The sequence below is a fragment of the Pseudocercospora fijiensis genome (assembly GCF_000340215.1).
Source record: "Pseudocercospora fijiensis CIRAD86 unplaced genomic scaffold MYCFIscaffold_2, whole genome shotgun sequence".
Classification (NCBI taxonomy): Eukaryota; Fungi; Ascomycota; class Dothideomycetes; order Mycosphaerellales; family Mycosphaerellaceae; genus Pseudocercospora; species Pseudocercospora fijiensis.
Genome location: NW_006921533.1, coordinates 5,089,535 through 5,106,845, shown reverse-complemented (window position 1 = coordinate 5,106,845; position 17,311 = coordinate 5,089,535). Strand labels below are relative to the sequence as shown.

Below are 17,311 nucleotides of genomic sequence, written 5' to 3'. Positions count from 1 at the left end.
ATGTAATCCTTAGCAGGCGCGTCCACCTCATTCTAAAGCGTGTAGTCCTCCTGTTTCTTATGTTCCACTGTACGGATCGTATACAAAACTCGGTATAGGGCGTAATAAGGGCAAAAACGTAAAGAGGGTGCGAGCTGAGCGGTTGACCGAGGCGGAGAGGGCAGAAAGGGTGGTGGAGCGCGTCGTTTCGAGGTACCACGAATTGGCAGCTAAATCGGACAAGAAGGTCAGCATTCGAGCGCTCTGTAAGAGTGAGAAAGCAACTCGCCTATATTCTCGCATCTATTGGCGGTTGAGAGGCCGTGGGTCGCTATTCAGCCGTCCATTAACTAACACCAAATTGGACGAGTCTCAAGAGATGGCGCTGGCGGATTATTGTCGAGAGAGGGACGAAATGGGCATGTTCTTGCCGGTGCCGCTGATCACCGTTGTAGCGATGGATATGCTGGTAAGCCTGCTGCTAGAAGGTGTATCGAAGGATACAATACCGCCATTTGGTGTAGACTAGGCGGACCGCTTTCTGAAGCGCCATGGACTTAGCAAGGTTAAGTCTAAACCGATTGAGGTGCAGCGGAAGGAAGCTTACGACCCTTCTGCGATAAGGAGCTAGTTTGACCGGTTTGAGGCGATGATAAGGCGACTAGATGTGAAGCCGCGGAACGTGTGGAATTTCGATAAAACTGGCTTCCGGGTTGGAATTGGTGGCAACGAGTATGTCGTTACAATGGACACGAAGCGGCGCGCCTAGACTGAGTGTGACAGCAACCGTACGCATGTAACTGTCGTCGAGACCGTGAACGCGTTTAGTAAGGTGGTGGACTATCAGTTAATCGTTAAAGGTGTAATGGTCTAAGAACGGTGGGTGCCGAAGGAAGGTGAGTCCATTGCTGCTGCTATTGCCACTTCCGAGTCCGAGTCCGCTTCCGAAGCAACGACACCTGCTAACTACACTCTCGTTATTAGGCAAGGACAACTTCTTGATCACTGTTAACGAGTCTGGATACATAACCGACGACACTGCAATGCATTACATCCGCTGGTTTAAGCGAAAGACGAGGCCTAAACATCCAAACGAGTGGAGGGTGCTATTATGCGACAATTACGGCTCCCATTGCTTTAAGGAGTTTGCAGCCTTTGCAAAGCGGCATAAGATTCAATTATGGGGCCTACAACCGCATACTTCACACTTTATGCAGCCTTTGGATGTAATCCTATTCCAGGCGTATAAGTTAAGGCATAGGCAAGCGGTGTTACAGGCTACACACTATAGCATTGGCGAGTTTGGAATACCCGAGTTTGTAGAGGCGCTCTCAGCTATTCGGGCCAAGACATTCACCTCTCACAATATTAGGTCAGCATTTCGAAAGACAGGCATATTCCCAATCAATAGGGAGGTCCCTTGCAAGCATATTCGAGATCAGTATAGAGCTACTGACCGCAACTGGAACTGGCAAGCAATCGAGAGCGAATTAGTGTAGGAAGAGGCCCGACACGAGGAATCGCTAGCAATAGCGGAAATCGCTTAGTAGGAGCATATCGCGTCGGTTAAGCAACAACGTTCTACAGAGCCCACTATTGTCGATCCAGAAGGCTAGTCTCGCGCCAATAGTCGCCACCACCTTGAGGAACTCGAGAACCTAATTGCTCAAGGCATGCTATCGTCACTACCTTAGCGAACACCGACCCCCGAATTGCCGTAATAGCTCCTACATACTACTACTAGCCCTCGCACGATCAAGGCGTCTCGCATTGCTATACAAGCTCGCAAGGACTTCCGACGCTCTCATCCAAACCCAGTCCCGCAGGGTATATTACTATTATTACTATCATTCCACCTATTTAACCCGTTTTCCTCGTTACCTATAAAAGCAGTAGAAGAGGCGTATAATATATCAGTTGACGCGGCTATCTGCAAAGGTAAGGAATACAAGCGTAAATACCAGTCTACGAGCACTGTCGAACGAGCAAAGAAACGTTAGAAGGAACAGCCTAACCGGCTTATTCGAGCAGGTGCTATCGAGGCTAACGAGTTGCGCTTATAACTCACTTAGCAAGATAAGGATATAGCCACAAATGGATACTAGAAGATTCTCCGTAAGGCAGAGAGTGCTTGTAACAAGGCGCGCACTTATCGATTGAAGTGCAGTGAGGCCTTCCGTATTGTCTTTAACAACAATAGCAAGACTAAGTGGACAGACGTTGAGCTACAGTCTATCGATAAGCCACTACAACGAGTCTTCGACAAGCGCCTTCTTACCTCCGACTCTACATTAAAGAAGACTAGTAATCTATACGCCAACATTGTTAGCTATTACAGGCGAGCTACCGATACGAGTAAGAGCGGCGATATTACCTATAGGTGGAGTCCAACAAGGATATTATCTCTGCCGAGCCGCGCCTGCAACTACGACGAAGGCGACCTGCTAACGTAGACCGACGTTGAGACTAAGCGGCGATTAAATAGCCTATTCGCGCAAGAGCCTAACACCCGACTCGACTAGCTATAACAAGACGAGGCACTGCTTGATGAAGATACTATATACACTATAATTTGGCCTTACTTGGTACATCCTCGCCGGCGCTAGGAGTCGGTGCAGCGGAAGCGCCATTTCTACGAGCCTCCGAAGAAAACTGGTCGCTATCGAGGCGAGGTCGCTGGCAGCAAGAACAACCCTATTAAGCTAGAAGAGTCTCAAGATAGCAGTCAACCATTTAGTCAACAACAACAACAAGAGATGGCAATTATACAATGGACTTATAGACCGACTTGTGAGGTGATTAATCACTTAGTTGACAAGAGGTTTACGCGGAGGCCGATTGCGGGTCCATTTTGACCATCTACGGTCGCAATTTAGTCGCCAATGTAACGGAAATCCACTGCTTCTTAACCCTAACCGCACCCCCATTCGATTTCCCGGTCTATATACTATACAATATACTACTATGTCGAGTTTTACGTGTGGCCTACTAAGAAAAAGCGATTTTACGTATGGCCGGAATCCCCGAGCCCGGGGCGAGGGGTGAAGTGGCTGACGCAACCCCGGATAAGGTAATCATTCCACAATTGATATTCTCCCGCTTCATACTCTTGATGGAGACAGCGGCCGATTGAATCCACCCTGCCGGTTCATGTATTGTCGATATTCGGCCTTCTTGATTTTGTGCACACCATAGTTCTTGTCATTACCAGGAACCTTGGTATTCTTGGTAGTCTTGAAATTGGAGAAGCCCATGATCCTGTTCATTTCCGCGTCTGAGTCTTCATCCTCAACCCCTCCTTCCATGCGCGTGTCGTCCTGTCGAATGGTTCCGTTTCTTGCGCCTTTGATGCCCGCTTTGTTGTCTAGAGACTCCCTGTTCGGCTTCGTATCTGTCCGTCCGCGAGGTGGTCCATCCTTGCCTCGCATAAAATCGCGATCTCGGTCAGAGCGTGGTGGCGGACCAGACCTCAAGAATGGACCTCTTGGTGGTGAGCGGTCTCTTCTTCGGTCATCGCGACGGTCTCGGCGAGGTGGTGAGCGTGAGCGATTTTGCTCTGCGAATCTATTAGCCTGGTCGGAATTCTGCAGTCGGACTGGTCTTTTCGCACCATATCTGGGCTTGTGATTTCTGGTGTCCTCTCGCGGCGGCCTTCGATCGCCAGCTCTTCCAGATCTGTCGCGATCCATTTTGACGGGAAATTTGGACTTGATGTATCGCGCAGAAGTGTCGCATGAGTCCAGGCGCAAGAAGTTAAGTTCACTCGAAATGGATCTCGGCAACTCCGGGTCGGACCGCCGATCCTTCTCGCTTTGGGCGTCACATGTGATTCAAGTCAAGATTTGTGAAGAACGGGAGGACTAGAAATTGCAGTCAAAGAGATATCTTCGCAGGATACATTGGTATACTCAAGCTGCTCCAATGGTACAGGATCGTATCGATCAGTAGCTTGAGCCAGAAGGCTTCCTAAATTTCATCTTCCTCCTCGTCAAAGTCATCCTCTTCGCCCATGTCGTACAAGATACGGCCACCTTCTCCTCCACCCTTTTGAGCATCATAGTAAGGCAAGACTACACCTTCACGATCACGTCTTTGCTTGTCAGTAAGACCAAGCTCGAACGTTGTTCCACTTTTGCCTGCGGCTGCTTCAGCGCCATTCGTGACGTCTTCTGGCGATCGATACTGTGGATGATCTTCGAGCAAAGACACAACCTCCCTCGACTTTCCAGGTTGAAACGTGCTGCTAGTTCTGGAGTTTAGAGGCAGAAAGTACCACTCTCGCACGCCCCTTCCACTCTTCCTCCTGTGCTCCATCTCTAGCACAAGGCCTTCCGCGTTGTTGGCGCCACGACCTTGCAAAATCCCTTCAATTCCTTCATCAAGACCAAAAGATGGTTCCGCATGGCTTCGGTCGCGTGCTGCCTTTCGTGCCAACACGTTATGCAGAGAGTGTACTGTGAAGATGGTCGTGGCCAAGTAGCGGAGCAGAGTCAAAGCGTCAGGCGAATAAGCATCCCGGATATCTTTGGCAACTGGCGAAGGAATGTCTGTGTGGTGTAGTGCAAGCAATGATGTTGTTGGACTTATGAAGGAGGACAGAAGACCAGGCAGATTCGAGCTTTCAGTTGCGCTCAATGCATTGAGACTGTCGAAGACAAGAAGCTTTTCTGGCCTACGGTCAATGATCGCAGAGGACTTACCGAGCTCAGATGACTTACTTTGCGTTGGCTCAGTCTTGAGATGAACGGCGATTTCTTTCTGCCAAGCCGGCAGGCTTTGCTTCCATGCTTCTATGAAGACGGCCACGTTGCCCGGCTTCCTTAGGGTCTCAAATGAGACAAGTATCACCTGGGTATTCGACGTCTTGAAGGACGGGGTTAGCTTATATACGCGGGAGTCCTGACGACGTTGCTTATTCTCTCACATATGCTCGCTTCACGAATTCTGCCAAGAGTGGCTTTCCGGATTGCTCAAGACTGTCGAGCACGAGGGTGAACGGCGAGGAGCCATCGCGTTGGTTGAGTAGCTTTGATACGAGAAGCAAGTTGTGCGTCCGACGATGTTGCAATGAAGAAGGAGCCATGTCTGTTGTGTGGGATTCGCACGGAGTTTGAGGAACATTGGCCGAGGCAAAATGGCACCTGGATCGAAATTTAAACCTGGGCTTGAGGCTTCACGTACAACCCGTAACTATTTAGCATCATATGGCAGACTGAAGTCAGACAGATATCTTGTTTGATTTTGATTTTACTTGCAAATGTCCGCCTCTCGGCCCGATCTCGATGCTACGCCAAACCGCTCACTCTCATGCTGTCGGCTACGTCCACTCATTTCCCATCGCCCTCTACTTCCATCTCCATGCTCTCCTCCTTGGGCGTACCATTCTCGTCTCGTTGACCCCAATCGTTCTCCTTCTGCTGCTCCTTCCACGCATCCCACTTGCCCTCTGCACGTTCCTGTCCAGCTTTCATGGCATCCTCGCGCCATTTCTTCGCCTCCTTTCCATCAACCAAGTCTTGCTGCCAACGTCGCAGTTCCTCTTCAATGTATTGCTTGTAATGCGTCTTGAGTGGGTGCACGTCAATGTTTTGAGCGGGCTCGCCTTCTCTTGGTGCTGGAAGCATGGAGTAGAGCTCTTGCCGAGTCTCGGGCGCAAGAACTTCCCAAGCGCCTTCTTTACGAAGAATCAACTGATACACGCTTAGCAACGAGACAGGCGCTGCCAGGCTGCGCAAGCCAACTCACACTGAGGTCAACCTTGCCGAGCTTGGAGTTTGGCTGGGTGAGCCATCGCTTTTGCTGGGCCATGGTGGAGGAAAGCGATGCCAGTCGGCGCTGTATGATCTAAATGTTGATGAACTGTTTGCTGTTCGTTGTCTCGTGAGTGGAAAGCGCAGTTGTCTTATTGTTTTCCTGCAAGCTCATGCAGCAATTTGGCTGTACTCAAATGAAAGAAAGAGTAATGTTATCCTACCTCAATCAGCCTCCGCCGGTCAATGCCTCGAGCATGTGACGGTGGGAGCGCACATATGCTGAGCATGGACTTGCAAGCTTCTCTTCTGCTACCAAGACGAGTCACTTCGGACGTTGTCTGCGCTCCGTTGATCTATCGATCCAGGTGGGAAAAGGGCGAGGCTGATGAAATTCGATCGTCGCTCGGGAGCGTAGTGCGCGAACACGTCCTTGGTGTTCTGTTGTCCGTTGGATGTGATTGCAGTCTCTCCGCGATGAGGTACCTGGGCCAGGTAAGACTCAATCTATGCCTGCTGCTGCATCGATCCTAACAGTAGGTGAACATGCCCATATTCATTTTCTGTCTGTCTCCGGATGCTTGCTGTTGGATGGTAAGTGCCAAGTGGCATTTAATAAATGAAGGGAGCCTCATCAAGAGAAAAGCCGGCGCGGGAAGCTGGACCTCAACCTCCTCCACACTAGTCCAACGCGCTTGGTTCTGCACATTATTCTTTATTTCAACCACACTCGAGGTCAGCGTGTCCTTCGCTGCGGTATCTTTGGCATAGCTCACCCTCGAACTCATTCCAAGTCCTCGAGATCGTGCCGAACATGATCTACACAACGCAGATTGTCCGGCTGGATGGTATGATATTTCCGGCAAGAGTGCATAGCTGTGCCCTTTTGCTGATCAGAGCAATGCAGGACTCACACTCGTTGCCTCTGTGGACGACCAGCAAGTGCAGGAGCTCAACGAGTTGAAGCAGAACATCAGACAAGTCGTCAAGCGCATAACGCCCAACTCCGAGCCTCGCGCCTCGATCGAGAGCGCAAAGTACACCATCCAGTATGGCAACACTTCCTGACAATCCGCAACGCCCAATGCTAATGCCTCGCACCAGCTACGTATTGAACGATGCCGTTGCATACCTTGCAATTACCGAGCGATCTTATCCCAAAAAGCTTGCCTTGACGTACCTCGAAGACGTCCGAGCAGAATTCCAGACCTCGTACAAGCGAGAAGACATCCACGATCCCCAGTTGCGACCGTATCAATACTCTGAGTTCGATCGCTTCATTGAGCGAACGAAGAAGACATATCAGGACTCTCGAGCAACAGACAACCTGAGTCGACTCAACGATGAGCTCAAAGATGTGACCCAAGTAATGACCAAGAATATTGAGGACCTCTTGTACAGGGGCGACTCTTTGGAGAAGATGGGTGCGTATAAAGGGCCGTGAAAGGAAGAGCCAAAAAAACATACTGATGAAGCACGATCGCAGGAGATATGTCTTCCCGGCTTAGGGACGATTCGCTCAAGTACAAGCGCGCTGCTGTCCGGATTAACTGGGAACTGCTCCTCAAGCAATACGGTCCATTCGCTGGTCTTGGTCTCGTGATTCTCCTTTTACTCATCTGGAGATTCTGGTAATATACTTGTGCTGTCCATGAGCTGGTCTGTTTTCGAGAGCATAGCCTGGCGTTTTCCCAGGAATAGAAAGAAACATTGCATAGTTGCAGGTGTTCGGCATGATACCCAAGAGCATTTGGAGGAGCTCTGATCTGAATACTATTCCAGTCAGCTTTCTCAACCGCTTCCAGCGGGTTTCTTTTTGCGTTCTACAGCGCTTCCGTATATCCCTGTTCTTCATTTGTCTTGGAAAGATAGCTCAAAGGCACATGAGAGAAGGAAAGGATTGATCTCAGAAGACTCCTGGACTTACCTGACCCTATATGGATTGCGGAGTGTCAGGTATTGCTGCTAGAAGCCGCTCTACTGCAAAGGAAGCATCTGGTGGCTTGGGTTCAGACCTTGGAGCCTTGGACTCCATGTATCGCTGGGAGATGAATTGTTCAAAGCATGCTTACGAGTGAGAGCATAGCCCGGCAGCACAAGCTCTCACTTCGCCGGAAGGAGAGACGGCTCGCAATGGCCCGCGCTGGGATCTTCCTCAGACGGTCCCTCCACCGGCACTGTGAGCCCTCCTGCTCGGAGCCCACAATTGCGGACACCGGCCTTCACCGATTACTTGGTACATCTCCTGGCTCCTTTTGGCATTTCTGCTCGTCCAAGTCTTTTTCAATGCTTCCAGAGACTCTCCCTTAGGCGACAGCTGTCCGAAATGCGGAACATGGAGGCGGATATCGCGGGAAAGGCCATAGCGCTCACTGATCGCGATTGATGCTCTCTGTCCCCTGCGCGAGATTTTCGACGCTGCTCTTCCGTTGGCCGCTTGAGTCTTCCTGCGCGGGCAAAGACTCCTTGAAGGTGGATGCTGGAGGTGGTGATCGCGTGATGGTAGCGCAGTTCTCACATTGGGCGTGTCCGCAGCGGTAGCAGTCCGCGTTGCCCGTATTGCAAGTTCCGCACTCGCAGCAAACGTGCATCTTGTCGATCGTCTGGTCTGCAAAGAGATACGTTTGCTGGCGCTTGTGTAGGCGGAGAGAAAGTGCGTGAAGTGTCTGAGCTGTGCACAGTTGAGTGACTGACTTACTGCACAGTGTGTTGACGGGCACAAGACGAGAGCTGCAACGCCGCGGCGTGCCAAGCCAACCACCATTTCCCTCGCAACACCACAACATCAGTACCACTGCTTCTACAGACTATTAAGACATTGGAGGCTGCTCTCCAGGTACGTGCGAACCTCAGCATGTAAATATCTAACCGTGAGACCATTGCTGGGAGATTCTGCTGCTGGGGAGGGGAGGAAGCCAGCAGGTTAGTATTATAAACGCTGAAATTCTTGGCTATTTCGCCTTCGGGCATTTAGTGTAGTCAGATAGTTTAGATAGTTTAGATAGGTTTCTGCTTTGTCGACATGTGCTAACATTTCTTCTGGCAACAGGTCCATCCTCATCGAATCGAATCATAAGGCGCGCAAACCTTCAAAACGCAGTGAATCCTTATCAACAGGTAAAGATGTAGACATTCTGTCGAACTTTTTGCTTTTTTGGTTTCCGCTATGAAGGTGGAAACCTTTTTTATTTGCCGCTTTGATGGACATGACTGCCTGCAATGGACACTACGCTATTTGCTTGCAGCCAATATCGATCGTTGAGAGCCGATATGCTGATGGATATCTAATGGTATGCGTGCCATGTAGGCGACTGGAAGCGGTTTGCGGCTCCGCCTGAAGCTGATTCTGACTCTGACACAGCTCAAGCGGAGCAATCTTTTTGCACACCTACCAACTGTGGCCGCCACAACGCTTCATATGACAAACAGGTCGTTTTCTATGATTGATATGGTCCATAACATCCTCCGCAACGTAGTTTCGAACAATGGAGAACGGGTGGTTGAGGTGTGGCACGGTGTGCTGGCTAGAAAGAGCTGATAAAGCTGTCGCGGTTGGAGCGACGTCTTGGCAGATTTTTGGCACTCAAAGCTATTACGACCAGCCGGCTTCTCAGACTGATGCGGAGTACTCGGAGATGCCCATGAGGTCTACTCAGGGCGAGGCATTAAGGACATTACTTGACACATTCTTGCGGCAAAGAGACAAGAGTCTTGCAGCCTTCAATCTGGCATCTCTCGTTACGCAAGTCCTGCTTCAGAAACCTAACGGACACCTACGATATCAAACCAGGCCATGAGTCCCGGTCAACGCTCCTTAACGAAAGAGAACTTCTGCCCAATGCTGCGACACCTCCACCTCTATCGTCATCTCCTGCTGAGAATGTCAAGAAGCAAATGGTAGTTGGATTGAGAGCGAGGCGACAGCACAATAGAGGCAATACAACCGCTGAATCGATGGAAGGTGAGAAGGACTGAGCAAGCAGGATATTTGCGTCTGATTTCAACGGTCAAGCATGCCGTACGATGTAGGTCACATTTCACAGCCCGTCTCAAAAGCTCACATCTCTTTGCCATTGCCTTCCTCCACGCATTTCAAATCGCCATTTTCAAGCACTCTCACACAACAGCGGCACCGTACCACCAGCGCAACAACCACGATCACCATGACAAGGATTCTCGAAGAAGTGCTACTGGCAGCAGTAGTCGTGGCCTGCGCTGGCTTTTGGTTCTGGGCTCTCTCGGCACCAGACCCATTGCTGGGCCTTGAGCCGCCAGCCGAAGAGGAGGGAGACGAGGATAACGATGACAACGAGTAAGCAAAATGTCTTTCCGCAAACAGGCCTGAGCTGACGCCTCTCGCAGAGCGCGAGACCTAGAGGCTGGAGTGGTGAGGCATCGACGACCTCACCAGGATTGAGAGCTTCTCCGATATAAGAGTAAGTCGATGGACACCATGTCCAATTTATGCGGTTCGGTCGGGGTCAGCATTTCTTGGATGGCGTTGAGCGAGAAACAGTATACTTCTCCGAGATCGGGACGGCTTTCACAATCAGCGTCAACCGCTGGCTACGGAGTTCAACTCCAGGATTTCTTCGACTTGTCACGATACCTGGAAGTGGAACAGCGTGGGCGGTCGTTGATTTCACGTCGGATGGAAACGCTTCTGCGATAAATCCCAGTCGGAGGACATCACGTTGTAATGGCGAGCACATGGGGACTGACCGGGTATTAGGACACCAGTCTGGTGAAGAGCTGGAGCTCTCACCACCAATTCAAACCCTTCGGTAGTAAGTTGCAGACTTTGGACATGATGTTGAATTCACAGGTATCATAACGCTGACAACAAAACAGAGCTCTGACTGAATCTACACGAGTGATTTGATCACACTCTCTCGCTTGGTGACCATTTCCTCCCATTCTGCTTCGACTTCGCTCAACGCGGTGATGGCACCTCCAGCACCGACGCGCCATCTATTTCCCTCATCATCCCACTTGAAAGCAGTTCTAATTACCACCGAGAAGTCACCACCTCCACCTACGTCGATATATCCGAGCACACCACTATACAAGCCACGAGGCTGACCTTTTTCGATTTCTTTCAGGAGCTCGCAAGAACGCTTTTTCGGAGCACCAGTCATAGAACCAGGTGGCAACGATGCTGCGAGAGCACTGACACCAGAGACACCACCTTCCATGTCACCTTCGACCACCGATACGAGTTGGAATACTGTTTCATACTCCTCCACAGACATCAGTCTCGGCACCCGAACTTCTCTGACCCCAGCAACACCGGCCAAATCATGCCGAATCAGGTCAACAATCATCAAGTTCTCAGCTCTTTCTTTCGCAGAACCAAGGGTCTCCTCTGCTTTGGCGCGAGTAACACCTGGGCTCTTCCTCACTGTTCCCTTGATTGGGCGAAATTGGCACTTTCCACCTCGAGACCACGAAAGAAAGCGCTCCGGACTGCTGCCAACGACCGAGAGACCAGGAGCGGAACCAGCTTGTAATCGGAGATACGCGCTAAACGGAGCGGGATTGCGGTGACGGAGCCGTTTGTACATGGTCCAAGAGTCGGCAGATGTTTGGATGATGGACTGATCGGTCAGACACAACTCATACGACTCTCCGGCTCGCAGATTCGATTGGCATTCTGCGACTTTGTTGCAATATTCCTCCCTTTGGGGACCAGCCATGAGTTTTGCGCCGACAGCAGTAGGTATTGATGCAGGTGCTTGAGCATTGTAACCCATACGGCGTTTAAGGTTGCCCTTTATCAGATCGATCCAGCTCTCGTCATCTTCTCGGATGGTTTGGATATACACCGTGCCCTCAACATGATCAATCACGACACTCCGGTCAACGAAAACGAACCACAGATCCGGATGCAATGGATTTGCCCCCGCTGACGAGACATTGATGGACTCCAAGCCTGCTTCATATGAGACAAACCCAATAAAACCGCCCCAGAATGGTGAATTGGGCGCGCCAGTCCCGACTTTATTGGCTTTCATGACCTCATCCACGTACTCGAAGGCTGTTCCGATTGAAGCTTCTCGGCGTGAGACGACCTGGTTCTCAGTAATGACTTCCAAAGACCGACTCGTGGTGGAATATCGAATCTGGTTGGGAAAAGCGTCGGGCAAACCAATGATGCTGAAACGACCAGTCTCGGAATTGACAGGCTTACCGCCACGGCTGCCAGATTCAAGGACAAGTGGTTCCTGGCAGATATCTTCTCTCTTCAGCATCTCCACCATCGTTGCTACATCGTGTGAGCCAAAGGTTCTGAGCGTGACCCAGTTGACCCTGAGATGCGATTGTCCAGGCTGTGTCGTTTCCGCAGAACTATCATCACTCGTGGCATCCAGCTGAGTATCGATCGGCGAAGGTAATCCAGAATCATGGCCCTTCCAGTCGCATACTGCTTGCCACCAATTCTGTATCAATTTCTGGCCGTCCTTGTTCGTACAAACAGACTCGGGATGATACTGCACGCCCCAAAATGGCTTCTGAGCATGTTTGACTCCCATGAGGGTTGGTCCATTGGCAACATTCATCAGACTCCAGGCCAAAGGAATCAATCCTTCGCACTTCTCGGACGGCTTCCAGAGATCCCAGGCACCCCATTCATCTCCCACGCCGGGTCTCTGTAAGTTCACATGGAGTGAGTGATATTGGGTCGCGACTACCTTTCCTGTCTCAGCATAGATGTCCTTCCCGCAGTGTGTGATAATGGCCATAATTCCATGTCTAGGTTCCTTCAAGCGGTCCACCTTGGCACCAAATGCCAGGCAGAGACTCTGGAAGCCGAGACATATTCCAAGTACAGGCAGTACATGCCGGTCAGGCAATGACCAGAGTTTCTCTATGAGTCCGACATCCCGAGCATTGGCCGGGTGACCAGGTCCAGGTCCTGCGACTACCGCGTCAAAGCCATGGAGGTATGTGAAAAATGCCTCGTCGTTGAGGAGGAAGCGAGAGTCATCGATTCGTATGCACTCGACAGTGACTGGTAATGTCGCACGTAGAAGTGCTATGATCGAATTGGAGAAAGAATCGTATGCGTCAACGAAGAGGATGCGGTGATGCGGCATATAGGCTAGTCCTGTTTGGCCCAAAGGAATGGACGCTGTCTCGTTGATGCACGGGGTTGTAAGAGGAAAGACACGAGTACAAAGTGAATGTTGCAGGCGGCAAAAGCGCCATGTGGCAGTGTTGAGATTACCTCAATCTTTCTAGCGAGACGTTCCAGAACAATTGGTGGATCAGACTTGGTCAAAGAATTTCTTCGCCCCCAGTTCCAAGTTCCAAATCGGTCAAAGTCGGGCCGATGCATCCGCAACCCTACGTGAGCACGTCCGACACTCAAGATGCCATCATCTCTTCAATTACTTGTCACTCGCTGGCCTCTTCCAATAGCAGCATTCATCCAATTGCTTGATCTGACAACACGTCCGCCTCTCTTGCCTGTCCAGCTCCGGCCTCTGGAGCATCATCTGCCGAAGGTGGAATTGCAAGTCATCTGTAAAGGCCTCTCGCTCCGGAATGCCTTGGGAGTCTGCGATTCTCAGGAAGAATTTCACCTCTTCTGCTTTGGTCGGCACTCCAATAGTAGAGAGACGGCGACCTGGGAGTCGAGCAACATGCTGTAGGAAGGTGCGTTGGCCATCGAGCGGATTCTCAAGCGTCCAGCCATTCGTCCAACCTCGCCAATTCACAGCTTCGCGGGCTGGCTGTCGCGATTGTTCAGTGTTCCAAAACTCGGCTCCAATCTTCAGGACGAACTCCTTGATGTCGCGCCGTTCGTGGACAATGACGTTGAACAGTCTTCGCCAAGCAGCTGGATTTGTCTGCGAAGTGTACTTGAGTTGTATGCCAGATAATTGGTGCTCTACTTTCTGGTGGTCGTGCAGGAAAGCGAGACAACTTTCGGCACTCTCGAAAGCGAACCCCCTATCGTAAATGTAAGGGATGGTGATCTGGTAGAATTGCTTCGAGGTAATAAGCAGAGCTAGGCAGAAGTTCAGCGATGAGTCGCCTTGCTGCACGCCATGAACGCGAGGTCTGCACCAGCCGTGATAGGTCTGTATTGGAGTTCCGAAGTTGAATCGACTCTTCACTGTGTACTGAGTCTGCGATGTCTCCGGCCTGCCGAACAAGTCGTAAGCTGGTCGATCGACCATCACCATCGTGCTGCCATTCATCCTTCGCGGGCACGGGAAGAGATAGCCCATTATTTTAGATCGCACCTCGAGCACCTCGAATATGCCAACCCGAGGCTTGGCGATGATGCTGATGCATTTCCTTCCAGCGTCAATTCCATCATGAAAAGACTCGTGTAATGCGGTTCGAGGCTCGAACCACGTCGTACGCGATAGGCGTGTCTCGCTCTTCATTCGCAACGCAACAGCGATGGTCGTGCCGGACACGTGCTCGAACGCATCGCCAGCTATCAGGGCATTCCTCAATCCTTCCTCCATCCAGGATACATTCGACAATTCAATGCCCTTCAGTTGGACATTCTGAAAGTCGACCCCATGGAATGTGACGTTCTCCAGCTTCACCCCATCAAATGTGACATTCGAGAAGTGACAGGATCGAAAAGTCACATTCTCGAAACCGCAGTTGCGGGCTGAGAAGGCCTGCATGTCGCAGTCGGCAATTCGGACGTTGGTGAGGATGCATTTTTGATAAGCAATGTCATTCACTGGTCTCTGTTCTTCTATGTCGTCTCCTACGTCATGCGGTGCAGGTGTAGCTGGCGGCGTGGTGACATTTTGTCCTGTTATTCGGTACTCGCAATGGCGACACAGACCCAGTGCCGCCGCGATGGCTCGCAAAGTATCTAGTGGCGTCGACATGTTGGTGCATTTGTTAGGCACATTGCGTAAATTGCAAATTGAAGCTCGTCGCAGGTGGCGGCCGAAGAAGAAGTCCAAGCGATGGTGCACTAGCGTCAGTTTAGCGGCGCTTCCATCCGCATGTGATACTGAGTGAGGGAAGGAGCGATGGCATCACTCCTCAATAGTGGCTATACAAGGCGTCTATTTCTGCAAACTCTCCAACAGCCCATCGCCATCCTTCTTGGTTTGCACAGCCTTGAACATTTCTCCGACAGTATCTAAACCCTTCTCAGCACGCTCAAATGCCTCGTCGCTCCTGTCGGTCAAGATGGCAATATCGTTGTCACTCAGTAAACCCTTTCCCTCTGCCACATCTATTCTCTCGCCATCATCTTTTCCAAGCAAGCGTTGCAGCTCAGCAAAGTCTGCACCTGCACCCTCGCCTCGTCCGGAGCGAAACCTGCCTTTCTGAATTACCAGCTTTTCCAAACGACGCTTGCTGTCAGCCTTCTCGAGCAACATCTGCTCCACAGTACCTTTTGTGGCGAATCGATAGACAATGACAGGCCTTGTCTGTCCAATTCTGTGAGCGCGGTCTTGTGCTTGAAGGTCTTGTTGCGGGTTCCAGTCGCTGTCGAAGAGCAGCACCGTATCTGCCGATGCAAGATTTATGCCCTGGCCTCCGGCGCGAGTTGATAACAAGAAAATATTAGTATCACTCTTTGAGTCGTTGAAGTCTAATATCTGCTGCTGCCGATCGTTTTGTGCGACAGATCCGTCAATACGCGACACAGGCCAGTTTCGAAGCTCGCTACAGTACGTCTCCAGTAAGTCAAGTTGCGTTTTGAATTGGGAGAAAATGAGAACTTTATGGCCCTTGTCCAGCAGTTCTGGCAAAAGTCGATCGAGCAAGAGCATCTTCCCGGATTCGGTCACCAAAGTCTCGTCCACAGGGGTGCTGTCATCTAGATCAAAAGGGTAGTAGAAGTTGTGTGGAGAGTTGCAGCATTGGCGGAGCTGCATCACCGGGTTCTGGAGCTTCTTCTGCGAGATCTCACGCTTCGCCAAAGCCAATGTCTTTGCGCGTTCGGTATTCTCCTCTTCTTCCGAATCAGAATCATCTGCAGCTGGCGAAGACGGTGCTTCATCAAGCTGTTTGAAGTACTGAGCATCTGACACTTCCTCATACTTCTGATGTTTCTTAGCCTTTCTGGACCTCGCAACGGCACTGGCATTGGTGGCCGGTGTGGATGCACGACTTGACTTGGCAGACTTATTTGGCGTGGCAGTACCGCTCGCAGCCTTGCGCTTTAGACTCCCGCCTCTGGTGCTTGCGGGAGTGGAATCTCTACTCAGTGTTTCCACAACCTTGTTCTCAAGATACGCCCGACTGTTGCCTTCGAGGATCTCCTGGTAAAGCTCCCTTTGCGTCTGGGTCAAAGGAGCGTAAAGCACGTACTCTCGTTTCTTCGGCAAAGAAGTCTCGACGTCGGCCTTTACGCGACGCAGAAGAAATGGCTTCAAGATCGCGTGCAAGCTCGCAACCAATTTCTTTTGGCGATCGGCAGAGAGAATCTGTTCGTAGCCATTCTTCTCCTTCAAGGCGCTGAAGTCGAACCATGCCTCGAAAGATTCGAGCTTGTCGAAGATGCTAGGCATTAGGAAATGTAGTAACGACCACAGCTCCGTGAGATTGTTTTGAAGAGGTGTTCCTGTAATGAGCAGCCTGTTGGCAGACTGATATGATTGCAGCTCCCGGATGAGGCGGCAGTTCAGGTTCTTGATCCGATGACCCTCATCGATAATGATAAATTTCCAGCCGTAATGGGCCAAAAACTTTCGATCGTTCATGCATATTTCGTAACTTGTACAAATCACAGGAAAAGTCTCGCTGCCGGGGTTGCGTAGCTTTTTTCGACGAATCTCCTCACGCTCCTGCTTGCTACCATGATATAAGACGACTGGAATACTTGGCGTCCATTTCTTGAACTCGGCCACCCAATTGCTAGTCGTGCTCAGTGGTGCGGCGATCAGAAAAGGTCCATTGACGCCCTTCTCTCGAAGAAACGCAAGAAAAGAGATTGTCTGAATCGTCTTGCCCAAGCCCATCTCGTCGGCCAGAATTCCGTTCAAACCATTCTCATACAAGGAAGTAAGCCAGTCCAGTCCTTCCAGTTGATACGTACGCATCAAGCCTCCCGTGACGAGATCTGGCTGCTTTGCTGATCGCAATTCTTGGAAACCAATATCGCCTGGCTTGACATCTGCATCCTGGGTTTCTTCTGCTAATGCTTCGGAGATAGACGCCTGACCAGCCTTTGCAGCCACGTCATCTTTCTTCATGTAGTCCGATATTTTCCCACTCTTCGTGGTCTTTGCTGGTCGACCTCGTTTTGGAAGTTGTTTCTTAGGCGATTCATTCTCTTTTTCCCCCTCCGTTGCTGCTGCTGCTGTTCGCGTCGCTCGTTTCTGGCTTTCCTGTGCGACTTTTTCCGCGGTCTCCTCTCGCTTGAGCGCACGTTTCTTGCTTTTCTCTTCCTTCGCTTCATCTGCTTGTTCTTGCTTTGTCATCTGCTCAAGCATAATTGCCGAGTACAACTTGCTTTGACTAAGCAGATACTCCAGAGCCTTGTACTTGGAGTCAACGGCTTCCTTGCCGCCCTGGATGTCTTTTTCGCGTTCTGCTGCCAGCTTCTTTCCACGCTTCTCGTCCTCCCTGCGACGCGCTTCGACCAT

At 50.8% G+C, this 17,311-nt stretch overlaps 7 protein-coding genes across 7 annotated transcripts; 1 reads left to right on the top strand and 6 right to left on the bottom strand.

Annotated features, from left to right (window-relative positions):
* Positions 1-3,080: 3,080 nt before the first annotated feature.
* Positions 3,081-3,668, bottom strand: MYCFIDRAFT_84555 (uncharacterized protein; the record flags this gene model as incomplete). Its single annotated transcript, XM_007924723.1, has 1 exon — positions 3,081-3,668. The coding sequence occupies one exon, from the start codon at positions 3,666-3,668 to the stop codon at positions 3,081-3,083; it is 588 nt and encodes a 195-aa protein (XP_007922914.1).
* A 277-nt stretch (positions 3,669-3,945) lies between these two features.
* MYCFIDRAFT_45436 (uncharacterized protein) lies at positions 3,946-5,062 on the bottom strand (the record flags this gene model as incomplete). Its single annotated transcript, XM_007924331.1, has 2 exons — positions 3,946-4,842; positions 4,904-5,062. The coding sequence occupies 2 exons, from the start codon at positions 5,060-5,062 to the stop codon at positions 3,946-3,948; spliced, it is 1,056 nt and encodes a 351-aa protein (XP_007922522.1).
* A 244-nt stretch (positions 5,063-5,306) lies between these two features.
* On the bottom strand, positions 5,307-5,787 carry MYCFIDRAFT_84553 (uncharacterized protein; the record flags this gene model as incomplete). The annotated part of the gene is made up of 2 exons (XM_007924722.1): positions 5,307-5,669; positions 5,725-5,787. The coding sequence occupies 2 exons, from the start codon at positions 5,785-5,787 to the stop codon at positions 5,307-5,309; spliced, it is 426 nt and encodes a 141-aa protein (XP_007922913.1).
* Positions 5,788-6,468: 681 nt separating this feature from the next.
* Positions 6,469-7,486, top strand: MYCFIDRAFT_54059 (uncharacterized protein). The gene is made up of 4 exons (XM_007924399.1): positions 6,469-6,577; positions 6,637-6,778; positions 6,834-7,153; positions 7,216-7,486. The coding sequence occupies exons 1-4, from the start codon at positions 6,544-6,546 to the stop codon at positions 7,362-7,364; spliced, it is 645 nt and encodes a 214-aa protein (XP_007922590.1). The 5' UTR covers positions 6,469-6,543; the 3' UTR covers positions 7,365-7,486.
* A 3,025-nt stretch (positions 7,487-10,511) lies between these two features.
* Positions 10,512-12,926, bottom strand: MYCFIDRAFT_60898 (uncharacterized protein). The gene has a single exon (XM_007924485.1). The coding sequence runs from the start codon at positions 12,824-12,826 to the stop codon at positions 10,595-10,597; it is 2,232 nt and encodes a 743-aa protein (XP_007922676.1). The 5' UTR covers positions 12,827-12,926; the 3' UTR covers positions 10,512-10,594.
* Positions 12,927-13,120: 194 nt separating this feature from the next.
* Positions 13,121-14,380, bottom strand: MYCFIDRAFT_194481 (uncharacterized protein; the record flags this gene model as incomplete). Its single annotated transcript, XM_007925505.1, has 1 exon — positions 13,121-14,380. The coding sequence occupies one exon, from the start codon at positions 14,378-14,380 to the stop codon at positions 13,121-13,123; it is 1,260 nt and encodes a 419-aa protein (XP_007923696.1).
* A 396-nt stretch (positions 14,381-14,776) lies between these two features.
* MYCFIDRAFT_45413 (uncharacterized protein) lies at positions 14,777-17,311 on the bottom strand (the record flags this gene model as incomplete). The annotated part of the gene is made up of 1 exon (XM_007924328.1): positions 14,777-17,311. The coding sequence occupies one exon, from the start codon at positions 17,309-17,311 to the stop codon at positions 14,777-14,779; it is 2,535 nt and encodes an 844-aa protein (XP_007922519.1).

Coding starts and splice junctions, on each gene's coding strand:
- MYCFIDRAFT_54059 (XM_007924399.1), top strand. CDS start 6,544: ATGATCTACACAACGCAGATTGTCCGGCTGGATG. Junction 6,578..6,636: donor GCAGATTGTCCGGCTGGATG/GTATGATATTTC, acceptor AGAGCAATGCAG/GACTCACACTCGTTGCCTCT. Junction 6,779..6,833: donor AGCGCAAAGTACACCATCCA/GTATGGCAACAC, acceptor GCCTCGCACCAG/CTACGTATTGAACGATGCCG.
- MYCFIDRAFT_60898 (XM_007924485.1), bottom strand. CDS start 12,826: ATGCCGCATCACCGCATCCTCTTCGTTGACGCATACGATTCTTTCTCC.